Source organism: Ictidomys tridecemlineatus, chromosome 11 (assembly GCF_052094955.1).
Source record: "Ictidomys tridecemlineatus isolate mIctTri1 chromosome 11, mIctTri1.hap1, whole genome shotgun sequence".
In the NCBI taxonomy this organism is placed as follows: Eukaryota; Metazoa; Chordata; class Mammalia; order Rodentia; family Sciuridae; genus Ictidomys; species Ictidomys tridecemlineatus.
Window position 1 is genome coordinate 128,410,416 of NC_135487.1, and position 17,660 is coordinate 128,428,075.

The 17,660-nt window shown below is 53.8% G+C and overlaps 2 protein-coding genes and 1 long non-coding RNA gene across 4 annotated transcripts in view; 1 reads left to right on the plus strand and 2 right to left on the minus strand.

The window, feature by feature from the left end:
- Positions 1-3,228: 3,228 nt before the first annotated feature.
- On the minus strand, positions 3,229-7,628 carry Slc27a3 (solute carrier family 27 member 3). Of its 2 annotated transcripts, none has more exons than XM_005331269.5 (10): positions 6,822-7,628; positions 6,274-6,483; positions 5,813-5,971; positions 5,195-5,319; positions 4,797-4,991; positions 4,619-4,709; positions 4,308-4,506; positions 4,056-4,153; positions 3,816-3,946; positions 3,229-3,541 (listed from the first exon to the last, which is right to left on the minus strand). In XM_005331269.5, exons 1-10 carry the CDS (start codon positions 7,459-7,461, stop codon positions 3,365-3,367), a joined length of 2,025 nt encoding a protein of 674 aa, XP_005331326.2. In that variant the 5' UTR covers positions 7,462-7,628; the 3' UTR covers positions 3,229-3,364. The 2 variants fall into 2 exon arrangements, with proteins under 2 accessions (XP_005331326.2, XP_077883647.1); XM_078027521.1 differs by having other exon boundaries at positions 6,274-6,514; positions 6,822-7,020.
- LOC144368505 (uncharacterized) lies at positions 5,806-8,606 on the plus strand. Its single transcript, XR_013428265.1, has 2 exons — positions 5,806-5,942; positions 8,371-8,606. It is a non-coding gene; the product is annotated as an uncharacterized LOC144368505 (long non-coding RNA).
- Positions 8,607-8,973: 367 nt separating this feature from the next.
- The window catches only part of Ints3 (integrator complex subunit 3), a 42,068-nt gene continuing 33,381 nt past the window's right edge, over positions 8,974-17,660 (minus strand). The window contains exons 21-30 of the mRNA XM_005331268.5: positions 15,656-15,809; positions 14,573-14,641; positions 13,141-13,216; positions 12,637-12,750; positions 12,236-12,284; positions 11,080-11,247; positions 10,668-10,768; positions 10,405-10,477; positions 9,938-10,094; positions 8,974-9,821 (exon numbers count right to left, since the gene is read on the minus strand). Coding sequence (XP_005331325.1) covers positions 9,744-9,821; positions 9,938-10,094; positions 10,405-10,477; positions 10,668-10,768; positions 11,080-11,247; positions 12,236-12,284; positions 12,637-12,750; positions 13,141-13,216; positions 14,573-14,641; positions 15,656-15,809 — 1,039 coding nt within the window. The 3' untranslated portion in view covers positions 8,974-9,743. The remainder of the gene's footprint in view (positions 9,822-9,937; positions 10,095-10,404; positions 10,478-10,667; positions 10,769-11,079; positions 11,248-12,235; positions 12,285-12,636; positions 12,751-13,140; positions 13,217-14,572; positions 14,642-15,655; positions 15,810-17,660) is intronic.

Here is a 17,660-nt window from a genome sequence, read left to right on the forward strand (position 1 = left end):
GCCGACTCCTGCCTCGAGACTGGCTTGGGATGGGCTGCCCTTTAGCCTTACCTTTTGTTTACCAAGGACAAGTCGCCTAAAGTCCCCACAGAAGACTCCTCAGAGCTGAGATCCCCTTCCCTGATTGAAGGACACAGTGGGAGGTGACATGATCATCCTCTGGCTGGACTGTCTTGTCTTTGCACTGAAGGTGTCTCAGTGGTTGTCCAACCTCAGAGGAAAGGAGCTCACCACCTCAAGTCCAGCTCAGCTCATCTTTGCAATTTTCTCATAATCCCATTTTATTTTACTTCAATTGATTTTGATGGGGGGGGGTTTGAAAACGTAATTCCTTTAAAATTTGTTTTTAGTTTTAATCGTGGTAACTGGAAAACCTGATTATTTTGATCACAAGTTGCCAGCTTGGAAGCTTTGCATTTCCACCATAGTTGTAGCTGAGAACTGAAAGGACTGGAGGACAGATGGCCAGGTCTGCCTCTGGCTCTGGGTCAGCCCCTGTAACAAAATCCCCCTTCTCCCAGTTAGCTTTGCTAAAGGGCAGACAGTGGAGAGCGGGCATCTTGCAGGCACAACTGACATGGTACATTTGGTATTTGTGGGATTGCAGAGTGAGGTGTGAAGTCAGGATGTAGGCCATCACCACAGTGGTGCATTGTGGGAGACACTCTGGTGCATGGGTGTGTCTTGCTACAGCCCCATGGGTGAGGCTACACTACCCTGTTCCTTTGTAATCTAACCCCTTGCCCTGTCTAGGATAGAATCTTCCATGGAAGTGCCTTGTGTGTGTCCCCTTCTCTTACTGTGCCCTTGGGTGTGGCCTACCCAGGGGTCAGTCAACCTGCTGACAGTGAACATCATGAAGATACTCAGCCCCCTGAAACCTGACCCCTTGCCTCATTTGAGTAGCTTCTCCTCAATAAAAGGGGTCAGCACGTGCTCTTGCTCTCCCTTCCTGCTGACCCTTAAGGTTAGAGGAGCCGTCACAGCGACCCCAAAGAAAAAGGTATTTGTGTCTCTTGAGGGGTTATTGTGCGCAGCCCAGTTAGCCTAGTTTACCTGGAGGGACCCCTGAGCCTTTTAGTCGCCGAGAACAGAAACCCGGCAGTGCATGTCTCAGCTGCTGGGGAAGATGAGACAGGAAGATTCCAAGTGCCCCAGTAACATCAAATACATACATACATAAATACACAAGCACAATTCAATGTTTTATTAAACCCAGTATATTCGAAACACTAAGCATGTAAGCAATATAAGACATTTACTTATTGGGGTGCTTTTTTTGGTGGTGGTGGGGTAACAGGGAATTGAACCCAGGAGCATTTAACTACATCCCCAGCCCATGTTTAATCTTTCATTTTTTTAATATTTATTTTTTAGGTGTAGATAGACACAACACAATGCTTTATTTTTATGTGGTGCTGAGGATCCAACCCGAGTCCTGCCCGTGCTAGGTGAGCACTCTACTGCTGAGCCACAATCCCAGCCCCTAATCTTTCATTTTGAGACAGGGTCTCACTAAGTTGCTGAGGCTGGCTTTGAACTTGGTGATCCTCCCAACGCATCCTCCCAAGTACCACCAACACCCAGCTACAAAACAATTATTTTATTATTGATTTTTGAAATCTTAACTTTTCCTTTTTACTATTTTAAAGCTGTTGATGGACCTTTATTTTATTCATTTATTTAGATGTGGTGCTGAGATTTGAACCCAGCACCTCACACATGCTAGGCAAGTGCTGAGCTACAACCCCAGCCCCTGCAAAACAATTATTTATAAAATGTCTTGATTTTTTCTGCTAAATCTCCGACACCTGGTGTGCATTCTGTATCTACTACATCCCATTTGGACTAGCATTTAATAGTGTGGTGTGGTTAGCAGCTACTATCTCAGAAGGCGCTGATTTAGACCAAACAGGAAATATGGAGAGAAGAGCTCAGTGTGTGACTCCAAGACAGGCGGCGGCTGCTGGACCCTGGGCCTTGTGGGTGACCTTCATGAGCCGTCCTTAGTCAGCTGCCGGCCCACCCCAGGCACACAGGGTTGGGTCTTACTGGAGCTCTCTGGAAAGGTGGGCAGAGGGAGTCAGATCCCTAATGGCCTGGTGGGCATGTGAGAATGTCACCTTTATGTCAGCGTGTGCCCTTCTGTCAGCGAAGCTCAGCTGGGCTTGCTGGCGGACACGGGGCAAGATTCGAGTTTTGGACCTGGGGGTTGGCGATGGGGACCCAAGCTTGGTCGTGGGTGTCCTCTGATCTCTGATGTTGGGGACAGGGGTTGGGAGGAGAGGCTAACCCAGGGGAAGGAGCGGAACATTTTGAACAGCTCAAAGCAGAGGCACTTCTTTCCTAGGAGACACAGGAGTCCCTCGGGTAGACCTCTCAGATGGCGAGCTTTCTGGGCACTTCATTCAGGGCCAGAGAAGTCTTTTTCCTTGGATTCTCACCATTCCCCACACTCTGAGCCCTACTCTGCCGAGAGCCGCAGTCAGACTCTGCACCGGCCGACAGCGGGGACACTGGAGTCAGGAGGCCGAGGCACCCACCCTTCTCCCCAGCGGCTGGCTTCTCAGCTGTGAGGAGGGGAGTCTAGACTATAGACTCCCCAAACAGCCTATCTCTGTGTGTGTGTGTGTGTGTGTGTGTGTGTGTGTGGTGCTAGGGACTGACCCAAGGGCCTCAGGTGTGCTAGCTAAGTACTCTACCACTGAGTACATCCCAGCCCATTAATTTCCCCCAAATCTTCCCCAGACCCCAGCCACACCTGGTACCTCTGTCTACCTCAGGCCCCCTGCTCCCCAGAGTGCAGCGGGAGCTCTGTACTAGGGGTAGAGTGGAGATGGAGCTTGGTGGTGCACACCTGTGACCACAGCTGCCTGGGAGGCTGAGGCAGGAGGACTACAAGTTCAAGACTAGCCCGGACAACTTAGCCAGATCCTGTCTCAAAACATAAAAACGGGATGTAGCTGGGTGGCAGAGCACCCCTGGGTTCCACCCCCAGTACCGAGAATAAACAAGCCAACAAAAACCCAGCTAGGAGGGGTTCACAGGCCCACAAACAAACGTCAGCCACCAAGGATTTTCCCAGGGCCGGATCAGAGGGAGTCGTCGGAGAGGAAACAGCAAGGTCCCGACACTGGGCTCAGGCCACATGTCGTCAGGACAGGCATCCAGGAGCCCGTGGCTCCAGAGGAAAAGCAGTCCCACACAGGCTCAGAAGGCAGACACGCGTGGGCTTGGTCCCATTTATTATAAAATGACAATAAACGGATATAAAAAAGTTCCCTGAGAGCCCTGGTGCGCCCACACGGGCGTGTCTCAGAGCAGCCCCAGAGTCCCTCCCAAGGTGCCTCAGGCCTGGAAGGTCTCAGATTCGAAGATCCCCAGCCAGAAGGGCACTGTACCGTGCAGGTGTGAGGGGCAGGTAGGCACCGACGGCCTGGTCCAGAACGTAGAGGGGGTCAGACAGGGTGCTCGGGTCGAAGCCCTCGTTGGCCATCCGAACCTTCTGCTGTTTGAAGGTCTCGGTGGTGGCCAAGGATTCCTGGAGGAGGAAGGGCCACAGGTGTGGAAGGAAATCATCCTGCCGGGGCAGCTCAGGTGAGTGTCTGGATTTGTTAAGGGGCAGATCCGGGGGCAGGGCCCTTAGATAAGGCTAAGCCAAGAGGTGACAGGGAAGGGAAGGTCCAGGCCTGGGGGGGGGACAGGGAGGGGGCCGAGGAGCGTGTGTCTGGGACGGCGCTGTTGGTTTCTTCAGCGTCTTCCGTGGGAGTCCTTCGTGGATGCTGGGGGGCGGGCGGGGCGGGAGTGGCGGTTACCTGAAGCCTGAGGAACCGAGGCCGGGCGTAAGGGGGCAGGTTGTCAGAAACGTGGGCGTAGAGCTGCACAAGGTCTAAAGCGTGGGGGGGACGCAGAGCCAGGGCTGCCATCCCAGCCCTGCCTTCGTGCCCTGGAGGGTATAAGGAGCGGATGAGCCACCCGTGGCCGGCCACCAGGAAGGCCTCGTGCTTCTCGGGGTGATGGGCCGCAGGACGCCCCCACCTTCCTGGCTTAGGTACCTGGCACCGTGACTCCGTAGACGTTCACCTCCTGAAGGAAGTCCAGGGCCTCAAAGACCTCCGCCACCTCAGTTGTGGCCACATTCTCCCCTTTCCACCTGTGGGAGGCAGAGCTCTAAAGCTGGGGGTCAGGCTCAGGGCTGGGGACTTGATGGGGAGAGGAAGAGGTCAGAGGTCAGGTAGCAGACTGTCGGGGGCTGAGTGTTTGTGGGGCCTGAGAACCAGAGGCAGGAGCCAGGTGATGGGAGGTACCTGAAGGTGTCTCCAGTGCGGTCGTGGAAGCGGAGGAAGCCTTGGTCATCGCACACCAGCAGGTCCCCCGTGTTGAAGAAAACGTCTCCAGGCCGGAAGACGTCCACCAGCAGCTTTCCCCGGGCCAGCTCTGGGCCCCCGGCGTAGCCCAAGAATGGGGACTGCTGGCTCACGGGGGCCACCAGCAGCCCTGGCTCACCTGGCAGAGTCGCTGGGGTCAGGAGTGACTGTCCACCTCGCCCAGAGCGTCCTGCCTGGCCCCCCCACTCACCAATGCTAATCCTCCTTCACCCCGCCCCCCCAGCACAAACCTGGAGATGTGGCTACACAGTGCCCCTGGGCATCCCGAACTGGCTCCCCTGTGGCGACGTCATAGCGAATCAAAGAGAAGGGGAAGATGTGCTGGGGAAGGGAGACCCAGCTGGGGTCATTCCAGTGCCGGGGCCTCCCTCCCGCCAGCCTCCCCGTGTTCTGTGGGGCTCCCCTCACCTTGTAGAGCCAGGAGGCACGTCCCACAGCACCGCGCTGCCCCGTGTAGTTGAAAGTGGCCACGTTGCCCTCCGTCAGTCCGTACGTCTCCAGCACCTGCAGAGGCCCAAAGCGCCGCACAAAACGCTCCCAGGTGTCAGGGCGCAGCCCGCTGCCCACTGCCAGCCGGACCTTGTGGCCAAGTTCTGCTTTGCTCTGAAACAAGTGGGAGAGAGGGAGGGGTTTCCCACCCAGACGCCAGTTCCTCCAGGTGAAGCCCCTCCCCTGTGACCTCTTTCAGAGGCCCTAAGCCTCAGGTAGCTTCAGCCATCTTGGGCTCCTTGTAGGCCACGCCCTCGTTCTTCTCCGTTCCCTCCAATTCCCAGACGACTGTGTCCCTGTGACCTGGCCAAACGCACCGGGGGCTGGTTGACCAGGTATCGGCACAGCTCCCCGATGTACTGGAACACCGTCACCCTGTGCTCCTGGCAGTCCTCCCAGAACTGGCCAGCTGAGAACTTGGACTTCAGCACCACTGTGGCCCCTGCCGGAAGCAGGAAGCGAAGAGGGAAGGAGGACAGGTCACTAGCGGGGCCAGCTCCCCGGGAAGAGGCCCGGGCCAGCCAGACCTGTAGCAGGTCAAGGCTCCAGGCACATTCCTTCCTTCCTGCCCAGGTCTTCGAGAGGCCAACACCCTGCTCCGATTCCCAGCCCCAAATATCCCACCCCTGGACCCGGGCTCAAGTCCCACCCTCTTCTGTGCCCTTTCTTAGACAGTCAGTCAGAGCCCTTGCCCCACTGTGTGCCTGCGTCTGAGTTCTGTGAATCCTCTGGTCTCCCTGGCCACTCAATCTGTAGGCAGAGCATGAATCGTGGTGCCTGTCCCCACTGGACCAAGATCTGGGGAGAGGGAGGCCCTGCTGCTCCTCCCTCTGGATTCTCTGCCCTCAGAACTCATCCCGGGGAAGGAAGCCTGCGACAGCTGACACTTAGTAAACATCTGCCGACAGAAGGAGTGGGGGTGGGGCGGGGCTGACCGATGCCCAGGCAGCCCACGATGCCCAGCAGGGAGCCCGACATGTGGTAGAGTGGCAGGGCGAGGTAGATGACGTCCTCCGGGTGGACACCGCACAACTGGTAGAATCCCTGGCACTGGAGGATCTTCAGGTGACTGATCCGAGCAGCCTTGGGGAGGCCTGTGAGGTGGTGGGAGCGGTGGTCAGGGGAAGAGCTCAGCTCTGAGTCCTAGCTCCCCGTTTTCCCCTGCTGGGGTCAGAATCATCAGAAATCAGAGGGCGGTCGGCCATCCAGGAGATGCGGGTACTTGGGGGAGGTGAGGAACGCAGAGGGCGTGGGAGGGCTGGAGACAGAGGAGGTGCCCCCCCATCCAGGAGACTTGAAGAGGTGCTCTCAGGGACTAGGAGGGCCCAGGGCCTGTTCCCAGACCCTCCCTCCTCTGCCTTAGTTTCCTAAGGTGAGCGCCGTGTCCAGCCCTCACCCGTGGTGCCAGAGGTGAAGATGTACAGGCACGTGTCCATCATGTTCTGGGGGGCAGAGAGGTATCCCGGCAGAGGCTCATCTATTTCGGCTGCTGCCTCAGCCAGGAAGTCGCTGACTCCAGTAAGATGGGTCTCGGGACCCGTGGTCCACAGGCGGAGCCCCATGGCTCTCAGGGCCGGCAGGTCGGGCTCCAGGGAGTCCAGGAATTCTAGGAGGGGTAGGAAAGCACAACTCGGCGACTGTGGAAACTTTCCTACCCCCTGGCCAATTCTCCACGCCTCTGGCACTGCTCTTGGATGAAGGTGAAGGGCAGGGACATTCCATCTGGGACCTGAAGCCCCACTCCTTGGAATTGTTCTTGGGGAACCAGATTAAGCACCATCTGTTCGAAAACCCACGGGCTCACATCCCACTCACTTCTGAACCCCAGGGAGACAGTTCGGCGGTTTCCCAGGCCCCGAGACAAGACCCAGCCCTCCCCGGACTCCAGACATGCCCCGCCTGGTGGCTGGCCCCAACTCGGTCAGTTCGGCGCTCCAGCCTTACCTGGCGCCAACACCAGCGCGCGCGCACTGCAGCTGCGAAGGCAATGCAGCAGGGGGCCCCGACGCAGGGCGGTGGGCACGAAGGCCGTGCACAAGCCGGCCTTGGCCAGCCCGAACCAGAGCCACAGGAATTCTGGGCTGGCGGGGAGGAGAAGCGCCACGGTCGCCCCAGGTGCCAGAGGGGCCATGGCTCCTTCATCTCCGGCCACCCCATCCTTTGGAGGCGCCGCGCTGCTTCCGGCTGCTGGGTCTCCTGCCCACGGGCTCCCCGCCGCCCTGACGCCTCCGCCGCGTCCCGGGTCCCAGCCCTGCGCGCGCAAGAAGGCGCGCGCAGCCCGGTTACTCTCACGTTCCGCCTGCGCGTAACTAAAGCGCCGCGCGCCGTGAATGAGGAAGGTGTGTGCCGGGCGTTGCCGAGCCAGTTGCGCGAGGCGCCAGGCCAGGCTGCAGCCCCCCTCCGGACCTTCTGGGTCGGCGGCAGCCGCAGCCAGCATACGAGCTCGCAGAGCCCTTTTGCAGCGGAGGGCGCGCACCGTGAAGGCCAAGTCGGCCGCGAGCCAGCGCAACTGCGGCCAGAGGTGCAGCTTCAGTAGCAGCAGAGGCAGCAGCAGGAGCAGGGGAAGCAGTAGCAGGGCAGCCATGGTGCCCTCTTCCTTTCCTCGGCACCGACCGGCCCTAGACGCTCACAAACACCCCTGATACTCCCTCCGAAAAACTGGGCCCGCTCCTTCTTGCTCTGGGACCTCTCCTTTTCGGGAGCGCGCGCGCGTGCGCTGGCACACGCCCCTTCCCACCCAGCCCCCCACCCACCACCAGCAGCAAGCTGGCCCCGAGCGGAGGGGTGGGGGAGCGGCCCCCGGCCCTCCCCACAGCCTACGCCCCGCCCTGGGCGCGCTCCCTCCCGGCAGCTCGCACTGCCCGCCCGCACCCTATCAGGTCTTGGGCGGTGTTGTCCTTCTCTCAATCCCAGGGTTGTGTGTTCCGCTTTAAATTCTTTCTCCTCTTGGGAGGTTTAGGCCACTGGCTGGACTTTGGAGTCCCCGTCTGAAAGCCAGGGCGTTTAGACCGCAGTCCACCCTTCAGTCAGTATTGCTCATTTTCACCCGAGATGGGAGGACACCACTGCTCCTTTCCAAAGGCGACCGAAGAACTTGGCCCCTGGCCCACTCTGTCCTACAAGTCCAGGCTCGACAGCCAGTCCCTGCCCATCCTTCAGCAGCAACCCTCAGGGACGGGTGGGGGGCTCTAGAGTTAAGTAGGCGAAAGGTGGAGGCCCAGACGCTTGCTTTCTGGAGGGGATATGGGGGAGACTCCTCCCTTTGGGCAAGGGTACAGTAACTGGGGCCAGCCAGCGAATGCTTTCCATCCTGGTTTTAATTGGGGCAGAGGAAACTAGGGAAGGCGGGAGGAAGGAAAAAGAGGCCTCTGGGGGTTTAGATTTTCAAAGGAAGGAGTAGCAGTTCTGAGGGGGAGGAGAACCTGGTTCTGTGAAAAGGCAGGTTTTCAGGGTGTCCGCAGTGAGCCCAACCTCACTCCTCTCTGCCCAGCAGGCCTCCAATCTCCGCGGGCAGCAGAGAAACAAAAGCATAGCCAAGTAACTCTTCTGCTGTTCATGTGGACAGAAAGCGGCCAGACCAGAGGTGAAGGCGGCCCGCAGACCTGGCATTTGAACTCCTCTCTCCCAGGCACACCTGTCTTTCAGGTCGCAGACTGGAACATCCCTCCCGGATAGTGCAGCTGACAAGCATGCAAACTTATAAATAAACTGAAATACCACAAACAATAACTTTGGAAGCCTTTTTTTTTTTTTTTTTTGAGACTGGTAATTGAGCCCAGGGTTCATGCATGCTGGAAAATTGTTCTGCTGATGAGTTCCATCCCCAGCTTGACTAAATCTCTAGTGTCTTGAGGAGCAACCGGCAAGGACAGACCTCAGCCTGCAGGGAAATGGGGCCTCATCAGTTTCTGACCTGGACAGGTCAGTGTCTGGCTCACACCTCCAAAATGCAGGATGGGAAGGGCAAAGTTCCTCCTGCAGGTAGGCAGGGCAGGAAGGGAGAGGAGGAAGAGCTGTGACAGTGGGCAGGCCACCAACAAGGGCACCAATTAAACTGAGACCACACTCTACATGCACAGAGTAAATGGGACGCCAATTCCGGCACAAAAGATCTTCTGGTTTGTTTTATTGTCATTTAAAAACAATTTTTTAAATGCGATTATCTCTGGAGGGAAAAAAGTCAAAAAGAAAAAAAAAAAAAAAAAAAAAAGCAAAAACAGAACTTAGGAAACCAGATCATTTGACAGTTCTGAGGAACTTGCCTCTGGGACTTTCCTGGGCTCTAGCCCCGCTTTAGGTGACAACTGCAGATCAACCCAAGCCTCCTGGGCACAGTCCCTGTCAGGTTCCTTCCTGAAGGTTTATGGCATCTGCCTGGAATAGTGGCCACCATATCAGGTCAATGCCCACTACACACTGGTGTGGAGAGTGACCACAGAGCATGTGTTCAGAGCAAATCCAGAACCGGGGGAAGCAGGAAGGGGACCCACAGCCAGCACCTGCTCTCGTCCTAGCTTCTCAGCCCAGCACCCCTTTGTCACTTCCCTTCTCTGCTAAGCGGTTCTTTGGGAGATGGGGAGGGGGCTGAGCAATTCCATCAGGGTCTGGTCTGGAACAGCCTCTGGCTGCCATGAGACCCAAATGTCAGCGGAAGTAGCAATGTGGGGAACGGGAGGCCCCAGGACAGAGGGGCAGAGTGGGGCTGCACGGCAGCTCTTCAGGCTGGTGTCAGAAGCAGCTCATCCTTTCCACTGGGCAAGCTCGGGGGCAGGGAGGGTATCTTCCCTGTATCTCCCAGCCCTGTTACCCTTTGATTCACCAGGGGGAGGGCAGTCCAATTGAGGGTAGGATGGGGAACATAGGATCTCAGTCACTGTCAGAACCCACGGCAGAAGACCCTTTTCGTTTCCGCTTGGTGGGCTTTGGTTTTGTGTCTTCTTCCTCCTGGAAGAGATGGGGATGGGAAGGAGAAGGGAAATCACTAGCTGGGCAGCTGCCTGCTGGCCCCCATTCCATCCGCCCCACTGCGCCTCTCCCCATGGTGCTGGACGGGGTCTCACCGAGGCACTACTGGAGCCTGACTCTTCCTCAGCATTGGGCGGCTGAGTGGCATTCTTCCGACTTCGAGGGCTAGACAGAGCTGCCTTTCGCCGGCTCTTGGGTGGCTTAGTAGACGAGTCCTCATATTCCTCTGCCAGGGAGAAGAGGTCACTGAACCTAAGGGGAAGGAGAACAAACTCTCAGAGTGGGACATCCTGACCCCATGGCCACCTCCCATGCTGTTTTCTGCCCACAGGCCTAGGTCTGTTTCTCTTATCAACCTTGGGGTTTTTTTGTTGTTTTTTGGCGGTGCTGGGGATTGAACCCAGAGCCTTGTCCATGCAAGAGAAGCATTCTACTAACTGAGCTACATCCCCACCCAACCTCAGGGTCTTGATGGCTATTAAGCTTGTGTCCCCAGTGGGCCTCCTCTCCCCTAGGCCTTCTGCTCGCTACTTCCCAAGACCAGAAGTGGAAGGAGCCTTACTTCATCTTGTGGGCTTCATCACAACTTGCTTGGACATGCTGCAGTGCCTGGAGGATTGGGGTCTGGCTAAAAACTGGAGGGAGAAGGAAAGGAGAGCAGGGAAGAAAAACGATTAGATGTCTGGGAGCTTATTAAACCACACCAAAGCTTGTTTCCTCCCAAGAGTTTGGGTTCTGATCCTGCCCCTGCCACCCGCCTGGCTTCAGGGCATCTGAGCCAGGCAGCACTCTGCGCACTAGACCCCGAGAGGGTGAGAAGCATACAGTTCTGCTTGGTGTTGGTCAGGTTGAGCCGCAGGTTGTCCAAGTGCTCCAGGATCTGCTCCAGAGTCAGCTGGGCCAGCTTGCTGCTTGAGCTTCTGAGACTGCACAGAAGGTGACAAGAGCTGGTCTGAGCCTAAAGGGAGGGCTCCAGTCCTGTGACACCTCCACCTCACCGAGATCCCTCCTTAGGACAGAGGCAGTCCATTCCCAGGGGAGATGGGAGGACTGGGTGTGCTAAGGAAGGTGTACAGCTGCAGGGCACGACGAGAGGGGAGTAGGAGCCACACTGGTCCTTTAGACTGCATGGCTTCAGACCACTAGATGTCACCCACCACCCATGGGCGGCAGTCACTGCAGACTGCCCTGGTGATGGCCCGTTGACAGTGGGCAGGAAACAAGGACCACATCCCACCTCTGCCTCTTGCGAGGGAGGCTATTGTTCTTGATGAGCAGGGACTTGATGTGCTCTGCCAGCAGCTCATCGTGCTTCATGCACCAGTGCCGCAGGATGCTGGTGGTGAACTGGTCGTCGGGATGACAGGGCCGGCTCAGGACCATCTTTACCATCTCCTCACTAGGCCTGGGGGGAGAAGGGTGCTGGATGCTGTGCCCACACACTGGCCTTAGGAGCCGCTTATTTACTACTGATTTCCCAAATCTGAGCCTCCCTACCCAACCCAAGCCTGGCTGTCGCTTCCTACACTTACATCCCTCTCCCACTTCTCTTTGGGCCAAGGAACACATGGCTGTACTCTCTGCAGAAGCCAGAGGAGAAGTGAGATTATTCTGTTTGATGGTGGAAGGTGTGCAAGTGTGTGTCAGGAAGGAGGCCCAACAAACTCCTAGCTTCCCCAGAAGAGTCAGGAGGGAGACTAAGAGACAAAGGACAAGTCTGTGGTCCCCTGACCTGCTGGAGCTGGGGGTAAGCCTGGTATCCAGGTTGAGGGAGGGGCAGGAGAGAGGCCTCCAAACTTCCCACCTCCTCAGGACATTCTGTACCATTTCTAGTGTCTCAGGAGAAAAGGTGGAAGGAAGACAAGAAGGTAGGAAGGAAAAGACACACAGCTGTGGCCCCATTAGCCTGGGGATGGTGCTAAGTTGCCCGTGATGGAAGAGGAGACTTCTGCTTTCTTGCCCTCTATGCCCCAGTCCTGGCAGGGGCACAATGGGCCCAGCTGGCTCTGCACTGTGCAGGTTAAGGGAGAGCATGGGTGTGAGGCCTCTACTCTGACCCTTCCTCCTCCTGGATTAGCTTGTGGTGGCCTGCAGGAGCATGAGGGAGGGGAACATGAGCCACTAGGATTAGAATTGCTGTGGCAGCAGGAAACAGGGATGTCCGGTCCCCACCTCTGAGGACAGTTTCTGGTGGGCAGGGGGGTAAAGTCAGAGGAAGCCCAGATCCTAGGGGATCTGCTTATTTGTAAGTCACACTGGGGGGAGGGCAGAATAAACAGATGTCAATAATAGGAAACAAACATGGCAAAAGGAGCAGGACAGAGCCCTTTATGCCACAGTATCTCTTAGGACATTGGGACTAAGGGCTAAGAGTCTCTAGGGGTGGAACTCACTTTTCTCTTCGGAGCTGCAGCAGCAGGCAGGACAGGGCTTCTGGGTGTTCTAGGGGGAAGGGTACAGGCTGCTCAGAGGAATGTGTTATTCCAGGGATGGATCTGGGCACCTCTCCCACACCCCCACCAACAGCCACTGGAAGACCAAGGACAGTCCTTTATGAAAAGCCAGGAAGAATCCCCTACCCTGATCCTAATGCCAGAGGCATCTGAGCCACAGCCCAGGGGCCAGGCTCAGGATGGACCTGCAAAGCTCATCTCTAGGGCCCAATGACCAACAGTGAGCCTGCTCTCTGCACCATGGTGGGAAGGAGCAGGGCTCTGGTTCACCCTAGAAGCTGGTGGCCTCAGCCCTGCCCCAGCTGCACTGGAGGTCTTCTCCCACCTGCAACCCTACTCACCCTTGTATTTGAGGTGCTGCAGGATGGGGATTATGGTCTCCAGGGGGATATTGTGGGCCAGGAAGAGCTGCCAGGCACAATACTGCTCAAAGGTTTCCCAGTCTAGGCTCTGGACTGGAAGAGACAAGAAACCTCCATCTTTCTCTCTCTCACACACACACATCCAGCTAACTGGCTATCAGCACCCCAAATAGGGACGAGATAGGGCAGGGACGGCGTAAGGGGAGGGACAGTGACCTTAAATCTAGGCCCTTGCCCTTTCCACATGACACTTGATTTCAGTCTTCACAGAGCTTCTGTATTCCCACCCACCCTGAAGTTAGAAGGACAGAGGTAGACCTTTCTATCTTATGAAAGAGACCAATCCAAGACCACACAGCAGGTGGGCTGGGGTGAGGTGCTACCCCTCCACTCTCAGCCCCAGAACCAGCGTTCTTGTCACTGGAAAACACATAGGCTGACACCCTCTCCTCTCCTGGGCATCTAAAAGGTCTGGTCACTTACTGAGTATGTTGAGGACTGAATCTTTTCGAAACATGACCAGGTTCCCCATCATCACATGGCAGACCAGCTCCTGGAGCTATGGAAGAGGAGGGAAAAGGCAGAGTCATCAGCTCTAAAAGAGGCCAGAGGCCACTGTGAAGGGAGAGGCATGACGCCATGAAAGCTACAGTCTTTGAAGGATGAAGGGGTTGGTCAAAGAGCAACCAACTGAGTGGTAACCCCGGGCCTATTCTGGGGCAAGAACACTTGTGGAAAACTATTCACACCTTGATGGCAGAGTGAAAGGACAACTTTTCCTTCTGGTCTTACATAGTTTAGCCCTATGGGTGAAGGACCTGGGGGGCCAGGTTCTAGACCTACTCGTGGGCAGGAAAAGGCAAAGGAAGGAGAACTGTTGAGTGCTAATTTCCAGTGAGCAAACAGGAGAAAAAAGGATCCTTAGTCCAGGCATGAGATGAATCCCAGCATCTCTTGGGGCCCTACGCATGGTGGAAAAGTCAAGTAGAAATGATATGATGATTTTCATTCTGAGCCAAGGGGAAGGCCAGTTGAGAAAAAAACAAAAACAAAAAAACCCCTCACCAAGTGTGGTGGTGCATGCCCATAATCCCAGCAATTTAGGAGAGGATCAAAAATTTGAGGCCTATGGCAATTTAGTAAGATTCTGTCTTAAAATTAAAAAAAAAAAAAAAAAAAAAAAAAAAGGTTGTCACTCAGCAGTAGAGCACCTCTAGGTTCAATCATTAGTACTGCAAAATAAATAAATAAAAACAAATAAATGAGCTGGACACAGCGACACATGCGTGTAATCCCAGTGGCTCGGGAGGCTGAGATAGGAGGATCAAGAATTCAAAGCCAGGGCTGGGGATGTGGCTCAAGCAGTAGCGCACTCGCCTGGCATGCGTGCGGCCCGGGTTCGATCCTCAGCACCACATACAAACAACGATGTTGTGTCCGCCAAAAAATGAAAAATAAATATTAAAATTCCCTCTCTCCTCTCTCTCTCTCTAAAAAAAATGTCTAAGAAAAATGTGTTCCTTCCTTTCTCTCTTCTCTACTTAAAAAAAAAAAAAAAAAGAATTCAAAGCCAACCTCAGCAAAAAAGAGGTGCTAAGCAACTTAGCAAGACCTTGTTTCTAAATAAAATACAAAAGAGGGCTGGGGATGTGGCTCAGTGGTCGAGTGCCCCTGAGTTAAATCCCTGGTACCCACCCACCCCAAACAAACAAACAGCAACCCCAGCAGAACTGGCCTTTGATCTGCACTTTTCCTCCCCATCCTCCATGGCCTAAAGTACGTCCAACTGCAGCCAGGAGGCAGTGTGTTGTGGAGCATGGGCTCCTGTCTGCATGCCTGAACAGAAAGCAGAGGCCCTGATTTCCTCAGTCCTGCCTTCTAGGCCATTCTGCAGATGCCAAAGTTCCATGTTCACCTGTGCAGAGTCAATAACAGCCACGATCATGTTCAGCAGCTCCCCACTCCTCAAGGTTTCATCTGGAAACTAGATAAAAGAAGAGGGAAACTAGAGGAGTCGTCCAGGGTGGGCCCCATGGCTTTCCCTTTACAGCTCATAGACCTCCCTTACCACAAGCTCAAGGTCTGGCTAAGCTGGCTAGACATGGATCCTAACATAAATCTCTACAAAATCCAACAGCTATGAAGCTGGGAACATAACCCTTCAAGATGCCACGTTTGTTATCTGTGAATGCACACCACAAGGGGTGTGTATAAGGAGAGAAATGGGAAAAGCCAGAGCTAACCAGACATGCCAGCTGGCTCTGGGTGGGAGTGGCAATAGAAAAATATTTATACTCCTGGCAGCAAAGAAATCCAATTCATCAGCATCTCAAGACAAAGAGAAGGTACAGAGTGAGTGTTTCTAGGGGCTTGTGAGGGGTGGGTGGGGGAGGGAGAGTCCAGTCTAGGGAGGGAAGGACAAAAAGGGGGTGTGATACCCCACCCCCCTGCCCCTAGTGCATGGCTGAGATCCTAGTTCCTCCGGTTAGACCACACCCGGAGTCCTCATTTCCCTCTTCCTAGGAACTTCTACTAAGAGGAACAAGAGTTGATATCTCCTTCTCCATCCCAATTCTGAGAGAAGACGTGAATGAACTGGGGGAAATGAAAGCTTCAGGAGCTCTGGTCTTCAGGAACCATTAGAGAGCATCCAAGAGTGAGCCATCACAGGGTGAGAGCTTGGGACATACCAATATGAATCTGACTGGGGGACCTGTTCTAGGTCCAGATGATGGGGCTGAAACCGGGAAGCCAAGTATATGGGTCCACACCCCAACTTAAACCACAGTTAAACCAAAGGACAAGAATTCTCGGAGCCTCAAAAACTATTCAACTTTTAACAAAAAGCCCTGGAATGAAGAGAATTAAACTGTGAGAAGCAGTGGCCACTGAGGTCAGAAGGGGTTGTATGTGATGTTCAGAGTGCACACCAAGGTAGGTGGTCACTTGTGAGCCCCGTGTACTACCCGTGACCATGGATAAGGATGGACACACTGACCTCTGTGTAGATGGAGGGTGTGAGGTGGCATAGCAGCCGCACATCGTCCTCCTGGCAGGCCTTCATGTCCATCATTAGGCAGGTGTGCAGGTCACCCAGCTGGGTGGCCTGGGCAAATGACTCATACAAGTTCATCTTCCCAGCGGCAGCTTTGCTGCAAAACCAATTGGGTCTAAGTCAGTAGCCGGCCCACAGCACCAGAATTTGAGATGTTCTGAAGCAGTCTGTTCCTACCCTGGAATGCCTTCTTCTCCTACATGCCCTGTGCTCATTTGTCCCCTTTTATTTATTTATTCCTTCCTGCCTTTCCCAAGGGCTTGGCAACCTAAGAATCAGGAGACACTCTTGCTTCCCCATCCCTTCCCAGTACCCACATAGGGCTCTGAGATCAATGAAGCTACTCACTGCCAGAGTGACAGGAGAGGGAGGACTAGGGTCAGGTTAGAGACAGCTCTCTTCCTTCTGGGTTCTATCCATGAGGACAGTACCAACTCATACCATACACAAAACTTCACTCAAATGGCTAATAGGCTTAACTATAAGAACAAAAACCATACATCACTTAGAAGAAAACAGGGGCATGTCTTCATAATACCAAAAACAAGTGACAAAAGGAAAAACAGATTTGACTTCACAAAAACTTAATACTTTTGTGTTTTTGTTTGTTTTTGCTACTGGGGATTAAACCCAGGGGTACTTAACCACTGAGCCACATCTCTAGCTCTCCCCACTCTGTTTTTTTAATGTTGACACACAGTCTCACTAAGTTATTTAGGGCCTCACTAAGTTGCTGAGGCTGTCTTTGAACTTGAAATCCTCCTGCCTTAGCCTCCTGAGCTTCTGGGATTAAGAGTGTGTCACTGCACCCTGCCACTTTGGTGTTTTAAAGGGTTATCACCAAAGAAGCGAAGAGAGGGGCGAGGGTTGTAACTCAGTGGTACAGCACTTGCTTATTTATTAGCACATGTGAGGCACTGGGTTTGATCCTCAACACCACATAGAGATAAATAAATAAAATGAAGGTATTATGATCATCTACAACTAAAATAAATAAGTAAATATATATATATATATATACACACACACATATAAATATATATAAAAATTATATAAAGTGAAAAGACAGGCTTGGAAGGTGGCAGGTGAAACTTAGTGCTAGAACATGAGCTCAGCACACGTGAGGTCCTGGGTTCAATCCCCAGCACCAAAAAAATAAGACAACCTGTATCCATACTATTAGAATATTATGTGCCTATAATCCCAGCTACTCAGGAGGAAGAGGCAGAAGGATCGCCAAGTTTGGGTCAGGATGGACAATTTAAAGAGACCCAGCCTCAAAGTAAAAAGGGTTGTGGATGTAGCTCAGTGGTAGAGTGCCTACCTGGCATGTGTGGAGCCTGTTCAATGCCCAGTACCAAAAACAAGAAAGAGAAAAAAGGGCAGCAATAAAAAGACAAATAACAGGGTTTAAATCGAGAAAGACTAAGTATGGCAGTATATGCGTACAGTCCTAGTTCCCTAGGAGGCTGAGGCAGGAGCATCTCTTTAACCCAAGAGTATGAGCTTAGCCTAGGCAACAAAGAACCCATCTTAAAAAGAGAGAGAGAGAGAATAAGGAGGTTTCCCTAAGAGTGATGAAGTGTTTTAAGTTACACAGCAGTGATATTTGTATAACTTTGTGAATACACTAAAAAACACTGAATGGTACACTTCAAAAGAGTGAATTTTGGGGGCTGGGGTTGTGGCTCAGCGGTAGAGCACTTGCACTCGCCTAGCATGTGCGAGGCCCTGAGTTTGACCCTCAGCCCCACATAAAAATAAATAAATAAAATAAAGGTATTATGTCAACTACAACCAAAAAAAAAGTTTTTTTTTTTTTTTAAAAAGAGTAAATTTTATGGTATAAAAATGTATGCCTCAATAAAGCTGTATTTAAAAAAACAGACACTTAGCATGCACAAGGCCCTGGGTTTCATCCCTAGCACCAAAACACATGGAAGGTGCT

Bases quoted from the DNA above. Each gene is read 5' to 3' on its own strand.
- Slc27a3 (XM_005331269.5), bottom strand. From the start codon at position 7,461: ATGGCTGCCCTGCTACTGCTTCCCCTGCTCCTGCTGCTGCCTCTGCTG. The intron at 4,507-4,618 runs GTTTGTGCTGGG...CGACTCTGCCAG, and splicing joins CTGTGTAGCCACATCTCCAG to GTGAGCCAGGGCTGCTGGTG. The intron at 3,542-3,815 runs GTAACCGCCACT...TTCCTCCTCCAG, and splicing joins CTCGGTTCCTCAGGCTTCAG to GAATCCTTGGCCACCACCGA.